We start from the raw sequence: 26,931 nt of genomic DNA on the forward strand, positions 1-26,931 counted from the left end.
CGCAACAGGCTTGGGGAAGAGTGGCTGGAAAGCTGCCTGGCAGAGAAAGACCTGGGGGTGCTGGTTGACAGCCGGCTGAATATGAGCCAGCAGTGTGCCCAGGTGGCCAAGAAGGCCAACAGCATCCTGGCCTCTATCAGAAATAGTGTGGCCAGTAGGACTAGGGAAGCCTGTACTTGGCACTGGCGAGGCCGCACCTCAAATAGTGTGTTCAGTTTTGGGCCCCTCACTACAACACAGACATTGAGGTGCTGGAGTGCATCCAAAGGAGAGCAAGAGCAACAAAGCTGGTGAAGGGTCTAGAGCACAGGTCTTATGAGGAGCGGCTGAGGGAACTGGGGTTGTTTAGTCTGGAGAAGAGGAGGCTGAGGGGAGACCTTATCACTCCCTACAACTACCTTAAAGGAGGTTGTAGTGAAGTGGGTACTGGTCTCTTCCAAGTAACAAGTGATAGGACAAGAGGAAATGGCCTCAAGTTGTGCCAGGGGATGTTTAGATTGGATATTAGCAAATATTTCTTCACCGAAAGGGTTGTCAAAGCATTGGAACAGGCTGCCCAGGGAAGTGGTTGAGTCACCATCCCTGGAGGTATTTAAAAGACATGTAGATGTGGCACTTAGGGACATGGTTTAGTGGTGGACTTGACAGTGCTAGTTAATGGTTGGACTCAATTATCTTAAAGATCCTTTCCAACCTAAATGTTTCTATGATTCTATGAAAAGGGATAGTTAAGATACCAGAAATAAAATCGTGTTCTAGCTCTTCTAGCTCAACTCCACACTTGCTTGCCATTTGCTTTCCCAGGGCCAGTATACCACCTTAAGATATGCATGACTTAGAAACCTTATTTGGACACACAGAGTAATTTTTACCACAAAGTTTTTTCCCATTGTAGCAACTGGGGGGGGAGGGGGGCGGAGCGGAGAGAGAGAGAGAACTTAGCAAGGAGATACAAGCTACATCCTATGGTACAGCAATAGTTTTAGCCCTTTTTTCCTGAAATACAGACATATTGCATGAGATGCTATTCCAGAACACAATGACATCATCAGTCATCCTTCATAAGGTATGGAAGGGGCTTTGATTGCTTTTAAAGATTCCAGAAGAAATAATTATGGGGAAGAAACTGTATCTCATTCTCCAAATTCAAATACAAGATACTGGAAGGTCACCTACTGTAAAATGCATAAACCTTTTAACTTCTGGTGCTTCCCCAAGGGCAAAAATGTCAGTCATTTTGCTTGAGAACACCACTTTATCCCATCAAATTTGAAAAGCCTAAAAGATCACAATTCATATTGTAGGCTGCGCACTGAAAAAGTTACAAAACTAACCCATTAACAGCAAGGCAAATAGAGTATCATGGGTTATTCCTTTTACTTTCACTTAAAAGCTGTAGGAATCACCTGCACTGATACATCCAGCAGCAGCCACAATCCTAACTCTTTCATTTAAAATTTATTTATTAAATAACTGCATATTTGACAAGGTCTCCACTAAAACACTGTGTTTTGAAATTGGTGAACCCAAAAGAGTTTCTAAGGTATGTAAAGAGAATGAAGAGTCTTTTCTCTCATTTGAAGATGTATCAGATCATGGAAGTACACTTAGTACCACCTTTCTGAGGAATCTACCCCTAATATACTTAAAGAAGAAAGGTGGAAGTGTATGAAATTGAGAAACAAAGGATTAAGCTCAGCCAAGGGTCAGAGAAAGCACAAAGTCTGAGGCTGTGCTATTTCCAAGCACAAATAAAATCAAGCATGTACCAAAAAATATTTCCCCGAGTGCTGAGAAGCCCTGCTACTGGCTGGCTGGGGAATGCTGGTGGTTACTGGTCACTTCTCTTAATGCAAGGGGCCTAAAGCTGTCCAGTTCATAAGCAATGTTTGAAGATGTGACATGTGAAGAGGGTCAACAACAAAGCCTAGCTTTAATCCCTTTGTGTGAAGCAGGAAGAGGAATTTACCTTATATATAAAACACATCTATGTCCAGTGAGGTATATAACTTCCAGAGGTGCACAAGCAAGGCATTATGTCTTCTTTGCTTTTTTGCATGCTGGGACAGACCAGGAGGGAGGAGGAGAGTAGTGCTTCTCATGGGCTAGATGTAGTGAAGCACAAGGAATGGTTATATGCCGGGCAGGGAGCTGAGCTTTAACACAAGTTTATTAATCACTGTTGGTATCTTCTGCCAGCATGAGTCAAGAGTATCGCAACCAATTAGTCCAAACGGGTAGACCTGAGAATATGAGAGGCTTAACTATTAGTTAACATAACTTCCATCATTTCTAATTGGATTGCAACTAAATTCCCAGCACTGATAATACCAAAATGAGATCAGAGGGGAAAGCCTCCATATTCCCTTTGCACAAAGATTGGAAACAGCTCCCCCCTGCTGTTGTACAATAGCACTGACCACCCAAAGATCCGCAGCTTTAACTAAGAGACCCATCTCACTGCCTGTTGAACATGTGTGAGGAAGTTACTACCGAGATGCTTCTTTACAAACTTCAAAAAACAGCCCAGAAACAGTGGAAACAGTTAAAAGGCCAAATGCTAAATGATGTTAATCTATGCAAAGAAAGATGAGAATAAAAAAATTTTAATAAAGGACCTGATCTGGCGTGGAGAGGAGAGCAGAGTAACTGTGCTTTTAAGGGTTGCTGAAAGATTAGATTTTCATTTAGGGATCTGTTTATCAAGCATTTGAGAAGGGAGAGCTATGCAAGCTCCAAACCCTGTAGCAATGTGCAGCTAAGCCAGAGCACATCTTCAGACTCCCTTACTTCCCATCAGAACTCCTGTAACCATTCCTGACACTCATTTGCTTGACGCATTTTTGATAAACAAAGAATGGAGTACTTGAAGTATTCTTCCCCCTTGTTCATCCCATTCTTCCTTAGTCTCTTGTTTTATGGTCAGAGGTTAAACTGCTGACCTCTCACCTTCAAGGCAAGTTTTCCCCCCTTCCATAAAAGGTTTTTCACAGTGTGCAGCATTCGGATTAGCCCCTATCCCCTTGAACAAAAGCTATGCCTTTGTACTACTGGTTTGGGCACGGAGTCCGTACATCAGAGGAAGCTGCTCCTACTTACCATTCACAATAACTATATTGTGAGGCCCCTCTAACACCTCATCTCTCAGTGTCTAGACTTTCACCCAACCAGCCAGCAAAAAGAAAATCCTGTAAAGCACTCAACTGAAAATTAACTATGGTATCCTGTTGTGAACCTGATGAAGACGTTATTTGAACATACGGTAAAACTTTCCATTGTTTAACATAAAGATAAGAGGAAAACTTTTAGAGCCCTAAGCTTTAAATAGTCATAGGGATCAACTCACTCATGGGTCACTACATGCATTTTATTAGCAAGCAGCTATTGCTTATGTGTGTCTTGAAAATAATACACAGATTACTAAATTATACTCAAGCATCTAGCATTCTGGATAGCTACAGAGCCTAACTTTATACTCAATAAGGATACACTAAGGCAAAGCTCAAGACATAGGAAAAGAAGCATATCTTCCAGGATTAATTGAAAGCATAGCATCAGTATTGCCTACTGTCCCAGTTATCTTCAGCAATTAAAATAACAAAAGTATGGCAATGGAAATATTTTATGCTTTTCTGTATGCAACAAGATGTGTAAATGCTCAGCATCACTTGTCATCAAAAATGGAGAACTCTGGGCAAGAAAGGGTATCTGTAAAGTCAGAGTGCAAATAAACATTTTCCAGGAGAGGGAACACCACACTGCAATGACTTGTATTTTGTTTCTTTGTAACACTTGCATTTCTATAGCATAAATAATACACAGTGGCAAGAAAGTTTACTGAAGTGGACTACCATTAATAAAAATATATTCTTTCATCTTGAGAAAAAAAATCCACAAGCAGGCCAGGAAAAAAAAAACAACAAAAAAAGAAACAAACAAAAAACCCCCACACCTAGATCTGAGCAGTATTTTAATGTTTGAATAAGCTTATGATTGCAGACAAATAGATGTGTGCATCTTTGCGGAGTTTTTATAGCCTCTCTTGAATGTGTATTTTGGAAAGAATTCCCAGGGCTTTGCTAGGAGAATAAGCCACAGCTGAGGAAATGCATCTCTCTCACCAATTTCACCAATCTGTTTTGAAAAGAGAGCCAGAGCGTTTCAAAATAAGAGGCAAACGAATTGCTGTTTGGCATAGGTTGATTGACTGGGGCAACATGAGGGTGTTTGCTTGGGTTTGGGGGTTTTTGTTTGTTTTTTAAAGCGTGTTTTGTGCTGAAACAAGAAAGTATGAAATTATCCTTGTCATAACAGGAAAAACAAAAAAAACCAACTACATTTATCCCTTACCAGCTACCCCACAGGGCCTGGTCACAGCAGCAGTATGCAGAATGCAACAGCAACTTGAGAGCCTGGAAACAAACGCAACCGTAACTGCAACGCCCCAAGATGGGAATAACAGCAGCCTCAATTCTCTCAACAGGTAGAAAAGGTTGGATTTGCAAAGGAAGCAGAAAACAGGAGATAACCTTCTCTGTCTTCATGCAATATCAGACATCAGGCACATGCCATCATCTCCCTCTGCCACACAGGACAGTCATGCTTAGGAAGCCTGAGTATTTTAATGTTCCTTGTAATGCCCTTAAAAAAAAAAAAAAACAAAACAAACCCACACAGGATTGCTGCTGTCATACCTAGAGACTACTAGGTGTTAATACCTTTCACTACAGAAATACTTAATTCAACCTCTGATGTGTTTTAGGCTCTGTCATCTTTCCCAAGACTGACCACTGGACTGCTTACCAAGGGGACATGTATTGCACACTACAGTCACCAGCAGCAACACCTGCTGCACTGCAACAAGAGCACAAACTCCCTCAGGCTTGTACTGAACTACTTTTACTCAGAGTTATCATACATAAACCCCACCATATTATCACTAACCTCCAGAATTAATACAAAGGAATAGTAATAAAGAGGCATTTACTATAATTAAATTGGAAAGGAAAATGGTTGCTTTCTACACCATGGATCAGATACGCCTTCTGCTCCGTGTTCACTGCGCTCTGCCTTCTCCACAGACAAGGTCTTCTCAGTGCAAGACAGCAATGGATGCTCAGCTTGATATATCAACATTCAATTTACTTCTAAATAGGTTGGCCAAATCAGTAACTACAAGAGAGGCTTCTCAAACAAGAACTTCGGGGCATTAAATTCAAAACTATAAAATAACCATTTTTCTCTGAAGCCAAGTAATGCTACACAGGAACTTAAGTCAGCTCTCCAAAACAACGCAGCCACCACAGAAGAAAAACAATAGAGGACCTAATACTATAATCCTGCTCGTGGTACCAAAGAACTTGCTTATTTATAGATATTCACTGTGAGCGTGATTCAACAAGATGCACATTTTCACACATATGTAGGCCTGTCTGAGAGGATATATGTAAACTGATTTCAGATAGAAAAAACATCTGAGAAGAAATGTAGTCTGAGAAGGAAAAAATCCAGAGCATTAACTCAAGAGCATGATAATAGAAATGGATTTATTTTCTTATGATTCATTATTATTTTTAGTTCTAAACAAGGTTACTGAGAGAAAAAAAATTATTAACATGGGAGACTTAAAAGTCAGAACACTTTGAAATTCTTCCTGTGGCTAGAAGCAAAAATCCAAAATTCTTCTTCCTATACTGAAAATACATTTGGGGCCATTTTTATATTCTCTCCTCTGGCCCCACATTTAGCACCATAACAGGAATTAAAAAATACTCTCAAAAAATGTACTACATGAGATCAGATGACCTACTGATTTGAAGCTTTACAAACAGACACAAAACTCAAAAAGTTGTGGTTTGGGGGTGGTGATGTTCATTTTTACAACTCTATTATTTATAATCTTGTTATGAGAGAGTGGTAACAATAAACAGCAAATTCTCCACCATGGGTAAAAGTGATGAAACACTTGCTTCCAAGCACGGGGCAGGGGGGGGAACCTTTGAATCATCACTCTGTTGCTGTAGAAATCCATAACACGACAACACGTTGGATATTTCACGCAGTTCTGACAACCCCCTCCTCAAAAACCAAAGCAGATTGAGACGAAAATACATAAGGATATATCATAGGCATGGAAAAGCACCTACCCATGGTCAGGTTCAACAAATTACACTTTCAGCAGGTTAGAGAGGCAGCTGTGGGGGGATAAAAGATCACCCACAGGCGCAAGTGAAGGTGAAAAGGAAATAAATACTCCCTATTTCTTGTAATACAAAACCTATAATCCAAGTCAATCAACAGTAGCATGTTTAAAACAAACAGAAGGAAACTCTGCTCACAAACTCTGTACCGCAGTCCCAGACAGGACTACCCCAGGATGCTGCAGAGGCCAAGAGTATGAAGGGGACTCAAAACCAAGCATGCTTGCACAATACAAGCCCACATTTGGCTACGAAAGAAAACGTTAGTTTTAACCAGCTTCCAAACCTAAGCAGCTGACCATGGGTATGCACACTGGAGAAAGGATGCTGGCATCCACCAAGGCAGTTTTTGAGCGGTGACACATGGCACACTGTGCCCATGCCTACCACCACCAGCTGCCGCACACAGGCAAAGGAACAAACTCCTGCAAAACCTGCTCCCAGTTTTTCTTCTGTGCCTAGAAGGCTAGAACCTGTATTTTGACACATTTTCCATTTTTCTTTCAGTTAGAAATACAAGAATGGAGTCACACCAGGAATGCAACCACAAGGAGCAGGTCCCAGGACCCTTTGGGCAGCCTTTGTAGAGCTCTTTGGGCTCTTTGTAGACCCCTTTGGGCAGCCCTCCAAACCCTCCCAGAGTCAGGCCAGTCCCCTTTCATCTGCGACAAAGAAGGACAGAGCAGTTTTCACACAGGCAAAAGGGAGGCCTGATGGTTTTGCAGACCACTAGAAACAAGTAACGGTTTAGTTTTGGATCCACGCAGGAAAGAAGTTGCAACCAGTGCAGGAAAGGATCTGTATTTTAGACTGGGGGTTCAGGTGTTTGTTCCAAGCAGGCAGCCTTGTTTTCAAAGACTGCATGCTGAGCAACTTGCAGCAACTTCGGACCTAATTTAAACAGCCAGATCTGGAAAGCAGAGTTTAGCACATCTCAGAAGAAATTTTTGGGATAATTTAGCCAGATTCAGGTCACACTGGCCAGTATCACCAAAGCACTGAATTGCAACACCTGCTGTGGCTAACTTCAGCTGGTTTTATTAACCACTGTTTTAACAGCTATGTGAAATGGGCACATGCCTTCACATAGAGATCATGTATGCATTAAACAAGGAACGCACAGATAATTCATCTGCAATGAAAAAAACCCAGAATCTTTACTTGTCCTGACGATGAGAAGCAACATCTTTCTTTTGCACAGAACTGCTGAAAGATACATTTTCAAACACAGAAGTCTAATTTAAGAATACATTGCTGTTCTTCAAATTACAGAGCATCTCCTTAACAAAAAGCCTGTCACAACTTCCTCCCACATACACTTGCACCCAAAATTAAAATCAAAAATTAGAAGACAGCAAAACAAGGAACCAACTGCACTATGATAAGGGGGATACTTCATTAAGCTACTGAGCAAGATACTGAGATCTTATTTCTGATGTGCTAAGAAAAATTTATTTTACAGACAGTTATACCAAACACACAAAACACGTATTTAAAAATCACCCTGCACAGATGACTTGGTTGACGTACTTTGTCCTCTTCTTCATCTATGTGCTATTGTTTACCTATCTTGTTCTTTCTCATACTTAGAGACAAAATTACCTAAACTGTTTTTCATTCCTGATCTACAAACAGATAATCAAATTAACATCTAAACAATTATGGAATAGGCACCATCCTAGAAGCACCACAGGTAAGAAAGTAAACTACACACAAACGTACATCTAAAACCCTTTGTAACACTGACAGATATACAGAATTACTCATCTACCATCGCTTTTGGGCTCTTTAATCATCTTAATCTCAATTAGTCAGTTACTAAAACTGCTTTAAAAAATGGGAGTTATCGTTCTACACGTACAAAGGGATAAGTTTTTAAGCCGTGGTACAACCTATGACTTATTTCAAGTACCATAAAGCCCTGCAGCTAAATTTAAAAAGAAAAATGTTACTGAATATAATCCTCCAGTAATATTTGAAAACTACTTAATAAAATTCTGACTACAAACTGTTCATTTTTTCCCCAAAAAAGGTTCTAATAAAGGGTAAGTGAATACATCACTTATTTGTTTTGCTTTTGGAATGAAACTCTACAGCAGTTTAAAAAAAAAGAAAAAAACCTGCACTTCAGTGTTTGTTATTTCTCTTCTAAGTATACAGGAAGGCTTTGATAACAAAAACAAAGCATACCCAATTCATCTATTTTTATACTTCTTTGAAATATTGATCTATTTTTAAATCCTGTGTTTTACGTAGAAAGCAATACTGATCTGTTATTAACAGAAGCAATTATCAGATGCTCTGAAATGCTAAAAACACATGGCAAAAGTTTCAGCCTAACAAGACTTCATAGTGTACCTCACTACTCTCTGCACATTAACCTAGTTTTTATTGAATAAAAAGAAAGAAACCAAATAAACTCTGTTACCGTTACCTTAATTGTAACACACCTGTGTGGTACCTTGCACTCTGAGAACAGAGTTCAGCAATACTCTCCCCTCTTAAAACAAAGACATGAAGAGTGATGCTACACACCAGCACCATCATAAGCTGCTCCCTCTCTTAAATCAGTCATGCTCATTGGATTTTCTTCCCACGTTTCCTAGCTGCTCTCCATATGCCACAGGGAGCCATTCGCCGATTAACAGTCACAGAAACCTTCTAGTTTTGCTTGGCCAGCTTTCTTACGCAGGACAAGTTTAGAGAAGCAAAGCAACACTGGGACTGTAGTACAAGGTGACAGGCATCCTTTCAGCTTCCTCTGCCGCAAAGGGGATCAAAAGAAAGAGGCACCAAATCGCACCTCTCTCTTGGCAAGGCATCCAAGCCCCTAACAGTAAAGACAGAAAGCAGAGTGGGTACCAGTCTCACAACTGCTATTCCTTGAAGAGTGACAAGGCAGTAAGTAAGTAACTAAGGATATGTTTGATGAGCTATGGGTAAAATGGCATGTAGTTTTTAAACTATTAATTTACTGATTTCCCTGGATAATTAGTATCTTCAAACAACGTTTTGCAAATGTGTTGTTGCATTGGGCAACGTTAACAATGTTTTAATGAAGCTTTTGGTAAATTTCCTACTTGAATAAAGCCTAGAAAAATTTTCTTTTTGAAGTTACAGGCCAGCAAGAAGTTATAACTTTCACACAGATTTGCAGCTGAAGTGCTGCTGTGGTGCAAAGGTAGTAACAATACATAGCCTTGTTTAATCTTTTCAACAGTAGATATTACAACACTTCAAGGAGGTCACAATCACAGTCCCCTCATATTTCATGACAGAATAGCTTATAAAGAGGCGCTTTTTCTGCCCTTTTGTTTTTTTAAGGTTTTCTACTGCTTAAATATGTTTAAAAGGTTATACAGTAAATTTTCTCTGCTGTCTTACCCACCAAACTCAGATTGAGGTCAAAGTGTTGCTTAACCATAGACTTCACCCCCACTGGCTCCTGCTCGAAGGGGAGCTCGGGAAAGGGGCTTTAACTACAGCCAAATACATTGCTATTTAAGGTTGAGTCACCAATGAACAAAAACAAACAAAACTTAGGCCATTTTCTGATATTATAAAAATGATATTTCAAAAAAAATGCTTACTTCAGGGACAGGAAAAGCTAACACTTAGGAAAACTATGTAATTTCTCTATAGTGCACTTATATCTTGATTTCCAGCAATGAGAACCAGCATATATATATGCCCTTTTCTTCGTGGCAGTTTCAGGAGCGCTCATCCCCTCACTATTACTTCAGTTACACCAACACACTTTCTGTACAGCCACGCAGTAACCAAGACAGCTTTTGCTTTCACCTAGCTGCCTGTGGAAAGACAGGTTGTAGAACAGAAGACAGTAACACTTACCACTAGTGCCAGAAAACTGCTACCAAGAAATGCACTGTGCTCAGTATTAGTCATTCATTTCAAACTTGAAGCATCTATTTCCTGGAAAATGCTATTCAAAGACTTGGCTTTTTTTGCAGAACTTGCCTAACGGATGCTTATTAGCAGTAAAGCTCATTGATGTGGCCCACAGTAATGCATCACTTAGGCTTTCAGCACCATGATCCTGGCTTTCTTCACTCCTCTTTGGGGGTGACCAGTGCTTCTACTTCCTACTAACAGAGAGTATGTGTTTTGCCTTTGTGGAAGCATTTTTTTTTTTGCCCAGTTTGGCTGAAGCTCAGCAACAGCAAAGTCCAAGAGGGATTATGTCTGGCCCTTACGATGGGGCAGCGGGGGGGGGGGGGGAGTGTCATCCTTTTCCCTTAGTGCTGCTAAGTCAAATGAAAACATAAACATCACACAAGCAAAGGAGAAAGCATAGACAGTAACAGGACACTCAAAAGAAAAGAAGAAAAAAAAAAAAATCAGAGCTAGCTCTGTAAACATATTCCAGAGCTGAAAGATTTTGTATCCTATTTATAACTACTGAGCCATCTAGCCACAAGTTAGGAAGATATTTCATGAACTGTTTATAAAATGCTTTTCTTTGTTGACTTACTACCATTCAAGATCAGACTTGGTTGGTACTCTGTATGATACTGTGTTTTGTACCACCACATATTTGGTGTACGTGATCAGTTTTCTGGGCACAGGAATTTCTAGAGGGAAGGACTGCAATTCATCATACCTAAAGCAGATTTTATCCACACACCTGTGCATTCTATCAATGCCCATAACTTCTAACACTGCAACATATGAAAGAGCATTCTTGTTTTACTGCTCACATATTGTATTTAAAGAAAATTAAAAATTATGATGTCTGAGAATTTCACATTTGAGGAGTCAATTAGCATATCTCAAACAACCACCATTTTCCATCGCTGCTATATAATAAACATTTTCTTAAGAAGAACCTAATGAAGTTGAAAACATTTGCTTCAAATTCATCTCTCTCAGCCATTGGTGTTCAAAGTAGATCTGAGAATAAAATCTGGCTCTCTGCCTAACCCTGCATATTTGCAATACTTGCATCATTCCAGTATGTCTAGTTGATACACTGTAGCGTTAAACAAAATCCTCCAGAAATGCTGGTGAACAAAGTATGAATGTGAAGGGGTAATTAAACTTTAGAACTGTCAATTTATATTTCAAATACCGTTTCTTTGGTTTCTAAGGTGTATTATTTTCTTGTAATGGATCAGTACTGCTCTGTTACAGGAATATTAATTTAAGATAACACACAACATACACTATCCTTTCTTTTTGTTTTACATACATTACATGACTTCTAATATTCCTGTGACATAGATTAATTGAATATATACTGCTGGGACTTGAAAAGAAAAAATTGAGGTTCTGCAACATCAATCAATAGAAAGGCACTTTCTCACTTTCTGTAACACTTAACTGTTTCAACATTTATCTCAGATTAGGCAATTTGTATCTGTTTAACGATTTGCATTGTGTTCTGACCCACAAGCACAAAGCTACTATATTAACTGCTATGCCAAGTAATATATACTGTTCTACATATCCAAAGCAACATTAACTAAATACAGGTTAAAAAAACCCAAACCACACCAAAATCACTTTGGTGTCATTGCATACAAAGCACTTTGAAACACCACTTTGTTTGCAACTATTGTTTATGCTGTTCTGGCACTTTCTGTCCTAGCAAGACTCACTGAAAGATGAATATTTCAGAATGTGCTGACAATCAAAACATACTGGTCATGCTTAGGCAAATAATTTCTAGTGTTAAAATACACAGGAGCAGAACTCCAGTAGCAGAAGTACCCCAGTAGTATATGTTAGTATCAAGTTTCCCTGTTATATTCAAATATAAGGAGGAGTATACATGATGAAACAGGAAGCAAACAATGCACTTTTACCAGATTATAAATTCCCATTATTTTTTTAAGATATAATGTGAGCAATTCTGATTTGGCTCCATACACAGCCCAGTTATGATCCCAGCAGGAATCCAGAAGAACTGCATATACTAAGGGTATATATTTACTTTACACAGATTGACTCTAAAACCATGTTACAATACAACTGTAATCAGTGCCTCTGCAACTGTCCTAAGTAGAATTCATTTCAGAGCCTCTAGTAAATGACTATGTTAACTGGTGAGTGCACAGATCATTCTGCAATCCCAGGCCACAACTTACTGAAGTGACTGCCAAATTTTTATCCTGAATACTTCTGTCTACCTTTAGATGGGCTATTGAGCATTTTAAAACTCAGGAAGTGTATGAAGTGCAGCCACTGTTCACCAGAAAGCCAAAAGTTGTACTGGGTACTCCTCTTGCAGAGAATGTCTTATAACAATATATCTTCGTTTTCACACAGACTACCACACAGAGTATTTTTCAGTTTACAAGAGTCAAGCAATCATAGAAAGCATCACCAACCAAAACACCCAGGCAGGAGAAGCCATACAGATGAGTTCTGTGAAAGCAAATTCTGTTACCAAGAAGTTTTCTGGGAAACACAGAGAAAACAGCATTTCAGAGTTGAGACACCTTCAGTCCCATGTTAGGAGAGTCAGGCAAGCCTACAGATTGAACTGAGGTAATTTAGGGCTGGAAGCAAAGTACTATTACTCTTTCTAGAGCATCAAAGTGTGCTGCAGTTTCAGATCTTTCTCATCTATTTAAAATGCACGAAGCAGATCATATACGAGCGACCAAGTTGGTGTTCCCCAGCCACTTACAGAGCAAGTGCTTGGGCTTTGCCCATCCTCATGGATTTACTGGGTTTGAGAGCTCTGCTGTCCACAGCCAACACCAATTCACCTACCTTTCTATTTCCAACCTTTATCCTATTTCACTTCTACTGAAAGTTCTGGTAGTTTAATTTATTTTTATTATTGTTTGATCTGGTTTATCCTGTCCTTCATCATTTTCCCCAACAACAGGAGCTGAAAGGATTTCTGTTTTGTTCACTGTTGAAAACACAATGCAAATTGCCTCCAAGGATTGTGAGGCCTGGCAAGTATTCTCAATGACAAAGTAGTTTGCTAGATCTGTCAGCATCCAGCAATGTCATACAAAATTTTTTACCTAAAAAGACAATAGTCACCACCACTAGTTGCCACAGAATTTAAGGCAAGCTTTAATTTTTTATGTTTTTTATTGCCAGTGAAAAATGTTTTCAGCCAGGCACTTTAGAGGTGGTTATCTCAAGGTTTGTTTTTTTTTTTTTGTCATGAAGTTCCATAGCATTGATTTCTAACATCACAACCAGAATGCAAAAGAACACATTTCAATTTATTCTTTGTAAAATACAGCATATTATATCAAGACTGAGAAAGAGAATTCTCTTTTTAAATTGCTTGCTTATTAATTACACACACTAGTTTGATCTGAATTTTTTTTCCCCTGACCGACACTTGTATAAGCATTTTTAGATGAGACCTTGCAAGATGCTACAGGGCTCTGACCCCAGGTAAAAGCAGATGTAAACATGTACTTACAGTGCATGGGACATGCCCATTCCCAGAAACTAAAATGGGTTCAGTCAGATGCACCAATTAAAAATGCCTGATTGAAACAGCAACTGAACGCTCAGAACCTCACCTAACTCAGCTTCCAGTGTCAAGAAAGCTTTACCTGTCCTGGCACACAATCACTGTCATCACAGCTACCTGTGACATGACGGAAAAGTTCATTAGTTTCAGCTAAAGAAGGAAGCAATTCTTCTGCCACTAGGGAACTAAAGTCCTTTTTTATCTCATAATATTCTTAGCAGGGAGAAGATACCTACAATATGAATACCAGCAAAACTCTTTCCTGGACACAAAGTTTTTCAGAATTTCCCATGTTGCATCACTATACCATTGACTATTTTCAGTTCTATGAATTACTGCATGATACCAATCTAGCGTAATTGTGCTCTTTAAACAGAATTTTGTTTAGACAAAATGAAAATTTAATCTATCTCCAAATGTGCAATGCCTTAAAGTGACCATGGGTGACAGGGATCTAATTTTCAGTATTTTGTTTTTTCCTCAAGAGCTAGGTTTTACTATATGAACAGAAAACTGGAAGGCACCAGCAAAGTTATTGAACACATTTCCTCAAAAAAAGGCCAGGAGTTTAACATAATCCCAACACAATTCCAACACTCTGAGATTACCCTAGAAGCCCAAAAGCCATCAGGAAGATGGCAGGAGACAGTAAGGACATCCCTAGTTTTTTTCAGTTTCCTGAACTAGCAACACATTTATTTTAACAAACCCAAAAAACTTGAAATTCATGCTCAGAGACAAAACAACAGCCTGTGCTACACTGCATGTCACAAAAATCCCACCAGTTCCTCCTTATCTGACCTGGGTGAGAAACATTTCCTGTCAGCTCCAGAAGCAGCCCCACCAGATGAACGCCGAGAGTACCCACAGAGCAAGACTGCCAGGTGCCGCCAGAAGGAGGAAGGATGCTTACCTCACATGCTGCTTTTAGAAGTGCTAGCTATTTGAAGTAAAACACAAACAAACAGCAAACACACACAGTTAGGAGCCAAATGACCTCCAAAGGATAGGAAGAGGATGCATGAGTGATCAGCTCTTGCTAGCAAGACTAAGTTACAATAACTGTTTCCCTCTTGTCACTCTAAAGTCACAGTGGTTTCACTCCATTATTTCAAACTCATTACAGACCTCCAAGCAAGTTTACAACTATCACGCAATCCTTTTCTTCTACCTCTATGCTGCTACTTTTTCTTATTTTGCATTTAAACAGAACATAAACACATTCACTGTAACACATAACACTCTTTTACATTTGCCCTTTTATATTGCATTTTAACCTGAGGATATAAAATTTATCATTATTCTTCAATAATGTAACTCCATTCCTGGAAACGGCTGCCTTAAAATGTTAAGCTTTCCTTTGCAATTTCTGAGGGAAATGTGCTGATAACAGTTATAAGGCACAGCATCAGCTTCTCTGTGTCAAGTGCAACTCTTGCAACACAAGAGTGTTAAGTGTTAAACACAAGTTAAGTTAAAATCAACATTTAGCACCCAGTATTTATGTACAAAGACATCAGATTTTTGCATTTAGCTTGTCCTGTAACAGAGTAAAAGAACTGCCTCCTTCCAAAAGCAAACATTTGACTGAGTCTACACAATGACACCATAACTTTACAATATTTAGATGTGTTCTAAAACAGGCTCAACTGGTACAACAAATAAAACCCTTGATGTGAACAGCATCTGAAGTCAGATGAATAGGAATTTCTTGTTCTCTATTAGGAGGTAAGCAGAAGTATTAACCATTCTTTGTGTAACTCCTTCCCATTCTGAGTTTAAGGAAAAATGCAATGGTAAACCAGCTATGGCAAAATACCTTTGTTATGACGATTATGGCTCTATGATGACTAAAACTTGGCATTAACTAAGAAAATTTGTAAAATACATCCCAAAGTAAACACAGAAACCCTAACTAATATGCTCTTTTCAGACACAAGTTTGTAATTTTAGCTAGGTTTTAATCTACTACTGAATACCCACTCAAACATGTAAAGAAACCAGATCCAGATTCAAACTCTAGGAAACGTAATCTAAGGGCGTTGTTCAAGCCTTATTTCTAATTAAGGATTTAATACTTGGCCAGTACCTTCCAAACGAGGATTAAGAATTTTGCAAAGGAAGACAGTATGACTGTAAACTGCTGCCTTGGCTTTCCCAGCTCAGGAAGCGCAGATACCACACCCAAAATCTTGTTCAGGCCTCTTTTCTCTCATCATTTCTGCTTTTTCTCTTCTCTTTTCCCTATAAAGTTCAATATTAAGTTTTAATCTTTTCTCCTAAACCAGAATCTCAAAATATAATAAGTCTTTGTCCACTCAAATTATGCAGTTCTAAACATAGAGCTACAGTTCCAAGATACATGGAAAAACATCAAAGGCAAATATAAGAAGTTAAGGTTTTCAGCATTTTAGTACTTTATCTGTCAGTCATGTAGAATCTTCTGTCCTAAGTATGTGCCTGTAAATACCATGTTTTTACCTGGATCTTGGAGTTATCACAAATGAGCCTACCACGAAAAATACAGATTCTTAACGCATTAGTTGCAAAGAGGTGTTATGCTCAAATTGCTCTTACTACACAAAATTATTTTAAGGAATAACAATAACACTTTACTGGGAAAACTTATTTTGGCTTCAGGGGTTTTTAAGCCCTTCGTGAACAGTTACATAACTCTTCCCTTTGTAGCCCTGATCATGTTTTATTTTATTTACAAACAGAAGTATCTATCCCAGCAGTTATACGATGAGCAAATGCATCTGCATGTATCTGCATCCCCAGATAATATCACCAGTGGCAAAGGAAAAAGAATTAAAAAGACTATTTCTGTGAACCAGACAGGAAACCCTATGCTTCAGCTTCCTCAAGTCAGTGCTAAAGAGAGAAGTGTCTTATGGCTTTGCAAAAAGCATTTTAAATCTTGAAAGTTTAACTAGTTTTCAAATCTTTTTAAGCAGATTTTAAATCATCCACACATGAAAGACAAGCCATTAATCTATATATGAAGAGAGCTAGCAGCATAACATATCTCCTTAAAGAACGATAAACCTCTGTGTAAGATGGACTGTTCAGTGTGTGGGAGGGCAGAAGCATGCTGACATTAGCTTAGAAAAATATGCAAACTCTTAACACTTCTGAATGCAAACAATTTAAAAGCCCGCAAACTATCCCCCAGGCAGCAGTCTCAAATAGTTAAGTACTAAAACAAAACTAAAATTAAATTTGAAAAAAGCACAGGAGCATCAACTTTCATACTGACTGACAACATTACATGATGCAGGTTACTGGTTTTGGCTTATATTTATTTATATTAATACTAGTATGTTCATTCTACTGAATTTTACACAAAACTCTTTTTATACCAAGTTAATATTTGTATTAGTTAATTCATCAAGTTTTTCCCTTTTAATTTCACTGCCCAAAACCCCATCACACTGCTGAAAGTGGCATATGGCATTACATGAAAAAATGGCACAGTCGGGCAAATGCCTGCAGGGGACTAATTCATCTCTACCAGCATTGATACCACAGTGCCTGCCCCCACATTACTACAGCTGGAATCTCTGGAGTAGAGCAGACCCTGCCACTCCTCCTAGAACTGTCCTTTGACTGCTGGGGAGTAGGGTCATCCCTCCCCAACGAGGTCTCTTCTCCCCCGTGAAGAATGCAGGGGAGATAGGAGAAAGGGCTTCCTTGACCTATTTCTCCAGCAGCTCTCACCCTTCCCCCTCCTACACACACATATCTGCACCCACCTCCAAATTACACATACATCCAAGAATCTTTGTAGGTTGGTGAAAAAAAAAAATCTGTAGGCAATGAGGCACTGAAAAGCAGCAACATTTTTCTCCATATTTTTGCATGTTAAGAAAAGCTGAAAGCTGGAGTGACTACCCTCCATTTCTCAGTCTCTGGAGAATGAAAGGAAAAGGTAAAAAGCATCAAAACACCAATCTTAGATGCAAAATCATAGTTGCCTTAATTGTTTTTGCTGTTCATAATTCTCCAACACCCACTCTTTGCTAGTGACAGCCCAAACACACAGAAGACATTGTTCATACCCTGAGGAGCTTCCCAATTAAATGAAAGAAATTTGAATATAATGAAAACATTCATTTAGATACAACTGGAGGGTTTAAAGTTACACAAAAGATTATAATTTATGAAGGACTTACAGGTATGCTTGGTGCTCATACACAAGAGAGCTTCAGCCAAACTCTGGCTTATATTCCTTGGTTTTGTCAAAAAGTGATGCACAATCTCAGGCACTACCTGCTTTTGCCCTCAAAACATTTATATAATCCTCAACAAAGGACTGTGAAATATCCCACTCCTAATCAATCAATAATCCTGTAGAGAAACCAGACTAGCTTAAATGTCCTCTTTCAAGTTTTTTAGGTATCACCATTTGAAAATTTCAATCGGAAAAACAAGAAACCATTACGGGGAAGTAGCACTAACCTAAATAACAACATATGAGTTAATGAGTTGGGGTGGTGGGGTGTTAGACTTAATGAAACTTCAGAGCAGTATGGTAAGAAAGCTTCGTTTTTTTAATATACAAAAACAGCATCTAAGACTACAACTAGATAGCCCGTGTCCTAAAATGGCACTGTACAAACTGAAAAAGCATCTTTAACTTTTTATTGGTGTAAAATAAATTCTAGTATGGTAACACAATACTTGAGACTAAAAATCTACAAATAAACATGAGAATCTACAAATAAATAAGAAAGCTTATCTAGTTCATAGCAATATATAGTTGCTCTTCATAGTCACCTGAAGAACACAGCATGCTTTAAAAAGTTAGAGAAACCTAACTTCTGTAGACCAATACTTATTTAGTATCCTTCCAGTTAAAACCAACAGTGAAAAATGTTGGCAGTATACAGATTATATCAAAAGTTTTCATTGCTCTTAAAAAAAAATCCTGCAGACTTCTTCCTGTATTACACTGAAATAATTATCTTTTTAATCAGATTCAAGTGATGCTCTGCAAAAAAAAAAGTACAGCAGAGGAAAAGAGTTATCTGATCAGCACGTTACACCCACAGGCTCAGAGTCTGTGGTTCATAAACAGCTCTTTGCAGTGAAGAGGGAAAAAAAAAAAGAAAAAAAAAAAAAGAAGAAGAAAAAATAGTGCTTGCTCTGACCACAATCCTGAAAGCAGCTTTGGAAGACTCTTAATCGAAACCCTACCAAAGCTAGGCACATTACCCACGGACAGAACTACCAACTGCATCAAATGTTTTTTTCAGAACTAGGACCTTCCTGGAACTACATACCTTATTAGTACCTTACAGGCCACAATGAATCCTCATACAAAGAATTCTGCATTTCTGGTCTAATTCCTGGACTTAATTCATATAGTTCTTAACTCTACCAACACACAATTAAACTGGTTTTCATGGCTTTTCCTTGAAAATTTAATGAAAAGAAGACCCTTTAAAGAAAAATAATTCAGAGATCATGCAACACTAAATAATAAATCACTAAGATTTATTATTGTTCTGGTTCTGGCACAGGTAAGATAAACTACAGGAGTTGTTTATGCAATTCAACACAACCTATTACACACCTTCTCTGAAAATCATGCATTTAGCCCTAGAGCTATAGAAGGCTTCCTAGCACTTAAAAAGTAAATAGAGACAAAGCAAACAAATTTCAAGCCTTGTTCAAACAATTATTCTTTGCTTAAACAGAAAATGAACGGCTATTTCAAAGGGGTTTTCAAGTAAAACTTGAACAGTCAGGACCTAAACCAGTCCTAGACCCAAACCACCACATTCAGTGGCTGAATTTCCTGGATCTATCTGCACACTCCATGAAGCCTTTTTGTTGCTTTTCGTGTGTGCTGCAACCAAACAAATGAAGGTGTAGCAAACAGCACTCTCTTAACCACATAAACCAAAATCAGTCTGAGTTGTCGTCTTCTTGGGAAACCATGGACAGAAATGCTGAAGACCTTATGTTCACAGAAGTTGTTGCACATTGCCTTTCTACTGCTAGCTACTATATTTGCATTGCCTTTTGTGTCTGGCCCCTGCAATCCAGTTTTAATAAAATCAATATAGGATGTACAGTTTATAGAATGAGTTCAATTACCAACTTTATCTTTGTACATTTAACTAAAATCTAAAGTTCAGACATGTATGTGTGTATGCACATATTGTATACATTTGTCTATGCATGGATACATAGATGAACACACACTTTTCACAAAGATTACACTGGCACTATTATTTTGGACATGTCCTATGGAAGAGTTCAGAAACATCAACTTTCCAGAAATTCAGTTTACTTTTCATGATGGAAGGACCTGGGTAGAAAAAAGAAAAAGGAAGAATGAAAAAAAAAAAAAAAAAAAAAGATGCTGACTGCTTTAGTTAGCCAATTTCTAGGCTCAAGCATATCTTACAGTGCCAGGTGCAGTATAACTTTCAAGAGACAAGAGTGCCAGGAGAAGAGTAAAGTTGCTGTAGGTGCAGCTGCCATACAATCTTGAAGTAATTGCCTTATGTAAGACTATGCACTCAGGACAACTGTAACACTGCATTACTCCTGATACCTAGAAAGCGTGATTCAGCCCAAAGTGCAAAAAAACTTGTATCTTTTTACCCTAAAGCTGAAGAGCAATGCTCCTCCTTAAAATAACACAACAGTTTTGATAATATTAATATATGTTATCAAGTTGTCCTCTGGGTCTGTAAGTGAAAATTTAATACAGAAGGCCAGCTGACAATGTTAAAATGGGCACACATTTTTGCTATTTCTTTTGATTCCTTGTTCATTAAGGAGTGACACAGGAAAGAATTATAAAAATCTGCAACTGCCTGGAAGGCAATGTAAAACTTTTTGCTGTAACATACTATGGACACCGCAAGCCAAATCCACAATTAACAAATATTGGGCTGTTAGAATAGCTTAGCACTCATCTCCCAGTCACTTAGCAAACTCTGGTTAATTCACCTCAAAGTTTTGCGAGAATCGGGTTATGAATTTTCCCAAGAAAAAGCTGTCACACTAACTAGTTACTACGTTTCAACATATCATGTTAGTTGCTGCTTACCATCTTGACCATACTGCAAAGAACTGGAAGTTATGACATGGGCTACAATCTGATTTTGGTCCTAAAGGGTTTTTTCTTCTCCTTGGAATGTATGTCTCAACTGTCTAATTAAATACAGCTGAAATGCAGCTTTCAAGGTAACATCTTAGGTGTAGTATAATATCAAAAGCATCATTTACTCTGAAAATACAGTAAGCAATATATTTTAAATTGTCGAGGGAACCGTATCCTGTTTTGTGCCAAGAGTAGGCATTAAGCCCTCTAATAAACAGATTATTTTTTTAACATAACCCAAGTGAAGAATAAACAAAGCTTGTCAGCAACAGCAAAAAATGTTACAATTCATGCTATTGGTTCAATGGCGTGCTCAATTATAAGAATATTTACATAAAGAGTACCCTTTTTTCTCTCCTGCCCCAAAAATGAGAAAAGGGTTAGAAGATCACTATTCTAGCAATGCTATTGTGCACTCCTGTAGTTTAAAACAGAGAGAAAGAGAGAGAGCAGCCCAAAAGGATGATCTACTCAGTCAAAAACACACTATTAAGAAATAAATATTCAAGTATGCAAGCTACTCTCAAATCACAAAAACAGGTATCCAACGGTAAAACATAATTTTGATCCAGCTATAACTAAAGACATGCTAGCACAACTGGGCCTGTAACCAATTCAGGAGCTACCTACCATGCATGAAGTGATAAATTTACATTAACCTACATGAAACCTCTTAGGTGTTTACATTGAGTAGAAAACAATGTTGGAAATAATTAGTGGAATAATTTAAGAACAAATTTCATAATACATAAAAACCTTGCTGCATTTCATGTATGTATGATCCTTTATAGCTCAGAGAGCCCTAGGACATTGTCAGATCCAAAAAATTAACATTCCTTCAGAGTTATGCTATAATTAAGAAGTTATCTAAAAATACTTTTCCAAAAGCATAGTAATTTTAACAGCAAAATTCTTCACCATGTCACATTGTTACAGGCATATAGCATCCTCATAAAAATATCATCTTATTAATAGCTACACATGCAGTAGGGCTACCGCAATTTTTATTTGTTAGAACAGTTACACACTGGCACAGGGAAATTAAAATGCAAAAGAATGCACACTACAGCAAAGCTTGAAAAGAAAAAACTTAAAGATACATGGGTCATATTAAGGTCTTCCTCTCTCCTAAGTGGGCTTCTCCTGCTGCTCACTCATGCAGGGAGATCATAATTTTGTGGCTGTGATATTTCCACAGCAACACTGGTGACAGTGATGTCACAAATTCAGCCCTGACATAGCTTCAGGATCAAGTACAAGGAGCAGATGGGATGCGAGGGAGAAAGGCCCTATTTAAACACAAATCTCTTTCATAAGAAAGAAAGAAGCATGAGCAAAGAAACAGGTGAATGGACCATGTTTTCCAGTATGATATATTCAAAAGATTATCCTAGCATGAAAATCTATTTAAAGGCAAGACCTACAATACAGGGTAACTGTCAAATTTGTTCGGCCTTATAATAAGCCAAACTTGAAAGCTCCCTGTTTAGCATGACAAGCCTTGTGCCTCATTTCTAAAGTGGCAGCGAAGACAATACGCTTTTGTCCCTTGTGAATTTCCTTTAAATAACTTTAACATTCAGATATATTAATCTGATACATATAGTATTATGAGAACAGTGATGTAAATATGATGTCAAGCCCTCACTGGAGTGAGTTTGTTATCTGAATTAGATATAATATGAAAGAAATTAAAACAAATCCCAGATGGGTCACCAAGTACAGCAGGATGGTAACTGGAATATTCAGCCAGCAGAATTTGATTGGTAAAAGAGGACTGTACTTTTGTGCTGATCTCCAGACTCATGCAAGAATCAATACAACCTCCAGGCCAGCTGAAACACCCCTAAACCCCTCGCCAGTCACACGGCACAGACTCCAACACTACCGGCATCAAACATCCTTCTTGCCTTTGACCACCCCATAGACAAACAGCAACTGAGCCCACGCAGGATAGAAGGAATTATAGCAAAAAGTGGAATACAAGAGGGTGCACCCACAATACAGTCTCCACATTAACTCGGGTCACAGTTCAAGGAGATACACAGATTTCTTAAAGACACTACTCTCCACAGAGGACAATTGACAAACAGCATGAAATGCCCACCAAGGGAGGCAGGGGAAGTGACTACGACCAGAATTCAGGCACAGGCGGTCATTCAGAGCTGCAGGTAACGAGAAGTGGTTTCTCATGGCAGCAGAGGCAGAAAGATGCAAAAAAAAAAAAAAAAAATCAGAAGTCAAAACGGACATAAAAGCAATTAAAAGGATATAGATCCATGTTCTGATCACAGAAGAAAAAAACCACATTTGTCAAGATTTCAAGATGAAGACCTGAAAGGATTATCAACAGTCTAGCTCTCGGGAGGGAAAGAAAGAAAGGGAATTAAATCTGCAGGTTGAAGCTGGGCCTAAGCCAAGATGTGAATGGGCCCCCAGGAAGGGATATCAGGTGGAGGCAGAGACTAAATGCACAATGCAAGGAGGAACAGATCAGAAGTCAAGTAGCTAAGCAGGGTTCACAGACATCATCTATGAAATTACTAAGGTAAAAACTGCAAAAGGGAGAGAACAGAAGGTAAAATGTGCCATGATACAAACAACAACAATGACCAGAGAGTTAGGAAAGCCCACCTGATTCCCCAAACCATGACTGTACCAACAGCAAATCAAAACAGGTAATAAACCAAAGGATGCTGGCTGGTCACAAAAAAGTGAAAATACCCAAGGACTGTACCAGGACCAAGACGTCATTCCACAACTAAGTGAACAATCTCATGACAAGGCATTCTCAGGAAAAGACCTAAAGAACTACAATTGTTTAGCTTCAACAAAAATGTTTTTTGTAAACATATCAGGCATGCACCCATGACACCATTGACAAACATGATGGCTGAAATTAACCAAAAGAAAAAAAAAAAAAAGAAAAGGAATACTTTGGGGCTATAAATTTCTACAGGCTTCTAACTTGTTAGAGTAGTAAACTCTGGAAACAGCATCCATTAGCACAGTAGAAGAAGAAATATATTCAATTTTAAGATGTAGTTTATCGTTTTTACAGTTGTGATTAAGACACAGCTGTCACAGACTAACATGACTACAACACAATGCCAACAAGACTTCTTCTCTCCCTGTGTTTTAATAAGGCCAAGAGCCTCGGATGAGAACATGAACCAAGCTCCCCCAGTGGACTTTCTAGAGGTCACTTTAATTTCTGCACTGGAAATCCCATCTTCTTTCTACCTAAGAGGAAAAAAAGCCTCTCTCAGATAACCCTTGCACTACTACATCTCTCTTAGCATGTGTTTATAGAGACGTGAAATTGATGGTTAATATAAGCTCTAGTCAGCACTCATTGCTGTTTGTATCATGTATCAAACCAAAGCAGCTGCCAAACATGAGCTAGAAAGAAAGTCTCTGTTGTTCAGAAAAGAACTTACTTTCTCCCTATCACACTAATCAAAATTAACATTCCACCGATAGACAGAAGTCAATTGTTCTGCTAAAATGAAATCTTATACAAAAATCAACATTTTAAGACTTAAGAACTGTAGAAGATACATTTCAAGTCCAAGCTTTGCAAGTAGTTCTCTCAGAACAAAAATATTTTTACAATAGCCAAAATGAAAATATAACAATAAAACCCCACAACTAAGAATTAACACATTAATAGATTTTAAAAGGCAATAAAATAACCATAGTCACTTTCTAATACATTCCAAATCCAACCACAATTCAAAACATAAGACGACACTAGATCAAGATGCAAACTATTTTTTTTTTCCACCTCTCATTTCTATAAATAAATATCAATAGGTACGGTACGTTACCTTCGTCTTCAGATGCTTGGCATTTTACTTTCAGTACCAAATCAAAGGTACGTTCTGGATTTTCCCTAGAAGCAAACACAACTGATTAATCATATATATGTTTCAGATAGTGTTTCTACCAGGTGATACCTTTTCCATTTTATTTGTACAGAATAAAATTAAAATAAATTAAAAATTCATTAAAATAAAATTAGAAATCAGATTAGTTCTACGGAAGAACCAAAGTCACATTACCCTGTACAGCCTTAAGAATAAGGAAGATAAACAAGCTAAACTGTGTGATTTATTTAAGTGATACTGTCACTGCCTTATCCATCAAATAGCTTTTAAGCCACTCCATCATACCATGCCTAACAGTTGGGAAAAAAGTGCTACTAAAATCCTTACCAATCAATCTGAAACATATTAATGGAGTCATGGGCAGCCTTTTCTAAAGGTACATTTTATTTCTACTTAATAGGAATTGCCCATCACTAGACTTCCATCTTAATGCACGAATTTAGCCACTACCCTTTAAATCCATATGATTACCGCCATAAGGCTGAGCATCACTTAGCCTTCTCTTTCACAAGATACTGATCTATGACTTTAAAGGCTGAATCTCAGACATGATTTAGTGAGTGAGAAAATACTAATGCAATAACTAGGGATAGCACAGTCCCGAGCTAGCCAGGAAGATAGCAAGATGGAGCCTCCATATCTGCAGCAACCATCACCGTCAGCTCTGTGTGATAGCCAATGCCTCTTTCACCTCCCCAGTAAATACACACCTGGTAATAATGAACTGCATATGCTAATAGCAATTAGCACTCAACCTAATCCCAAACTAAACATTTATTAAAACAGTTCTAAATACCATTACTATGCCACCCACCTCTGCCTACCAAGCACACTCCTATTTATATTAAAACCAAATGGTATAACCTCACCCGTATCAATTATCTATTTAACCACATAAAAGGCACACACTTGAACTCCCTTCTTGGGTAATGCTCCCACTGAAGGCAGCTGGAGTTTTAGGCAAATAAAAAAAAAAATCCAAGACTTGGTTCCAGGTTTCTAGAATGCTTCAAATAAAGCACACAGCAAATTAACACACTGTTGTTTCTTTAAAGGAAATTCTGAATTAAGTCCAAAGGCTGAGCTGGGGAAAATTTCAACTGTCACAAATTAACTGATTCAGTACATGCTTTCACTGACCTCAGCACCATCAACTGAGATATGCAATTATAGTCTAATTCAGGTTATGGAGACGTAACCCGCCCATATCACAGTGTTTCCTTGCATCCTATTTTAAAGCATTTAGTTGGGGAAAATCCTGTATCTGCTGATCTTGTGTGTAGGAGATCAAATTCGGCTCTGAGTTACAACAGTCTAAATCCAGGATATTGGAGATTTACTCTGGTATTAAAGTCCATCCATTGTTCCTCTGGCTGGCGAGTGGGTTCAGAATGAAACTGATAAGGCTTGGCTTTGTTGAGCCACCTAGAAAAGCGAATCACAAAAATCCCTCCTTTAAAACAAGTGAGATGTCCCCATGATGTTACTCTAGCTCAGGTGCTGGGTTTATATTCTCAGGCCATTTAACCCTTCCATTTCTTCCTAAAACCCCAACCACACAACGCTGGGTTTTTAACATTAATCGGTCAGTGTTACAAACACTGAATGAGGGCTTCTACCTCAACTCCTAGCTGAATTACCCTCAGGAAGAAAGCTCTTTGAAGTAACACTGCTTTCTGCCTTTCACTATACCACTCTAAATCTACTTTTGCAGAAAAATGCTTCTAAGTTTACTCTTCACATCCCACTACGCTTAGAAGTGTCAAAAATGTGTCAAACTAATCTGAGAATTGTCAGACTGTCTCTCGTTTCCTTTACAGCTACCCGGTAGCAGCCTGCTTATTCATCATGTATTTACACAGAGATTTTTGTCAATTCCTGAAACCCGTGTTTAACATGTTGGTGGTTTCCAATATCAGCAAGACCGGGTGGCCACTCCCGATTGGTAAGGCTGAATAGCAGTGCTTGCAAACACCCAAAAGTCTCTTTTGCACCTGACACACCGCAACGGCACAAAGAAGGTTTGCAGTTACTGGAGAGCTTAGCGTCACAAACCTTATCCCACCGGCCGCTGGAGGCAGGGTCACTGTAGGCAGCAGGACCGCCCAGGCCTGAGGGCGCTCTGGCGACCGAGGCAGGCAGCTGGGCCCGCGGGCTGCGGCCGCGCTCCCGCCACGGCGGGTGGGCGCCTCCGGAGCGACTGCCACCATTTCGCGACCCCCTGTCACCGGCCACAGGCCGACAGAGCGC

General features: G+C 38.7%; 1 protein-coding gene across 1 annotated transcript in view; it reads right to left on the bottom strand.

The window, feature by feature from the left end:
- Window positions 1-26,891, bottom strand: part of DENND1B (DENN/MADD domain containing 1B) — a 163,870-nt gene extending 136,979 nt beyond the window's left edge. Inside the window, exons 1-3 of the mRNA XM_010563440.1 lie at window positions 26,737-26,891; window positions 25,990-26,106; window positions 24,622-24,686 (exon numbers count right to left, since the gene is read on the bottom strand). Of these exons, the coding sequence (XP_010561742.1) occupies window positions 24,622-24,686; window positions 25,990-26,106; window positions 26,737-26,891 (337 nt within the window). The remainder of the gene's footprint in view (window positions 1-24,621; window positions 24,687-25,989; window positions 26,107-26,736) is intronic.
- Between the last annotated feature and the right edge of the window lie 40 nt (window positions 26,892-26,931).

The sequence above is a fragment of the Haliaeetus leucocephalus genome, unplaced genomic scaffold (assembly GCF_000737465.1).
Source record: "Haliaeetus leucocephalus isolate CR32 unplaced genomic scaffold, Haliaeetus_leucocephalus-4.0 Scaffold166, whole genome shotgun sequence".
In the NCBI taxonomy this organism is placed as follows: domain Eukaryota; kingdom Metazoa; phylum Chordata; class Aves; order Accipitriformes; family Accipitridae; genus Haliaeetus; species Haliaeetus leucocephalus.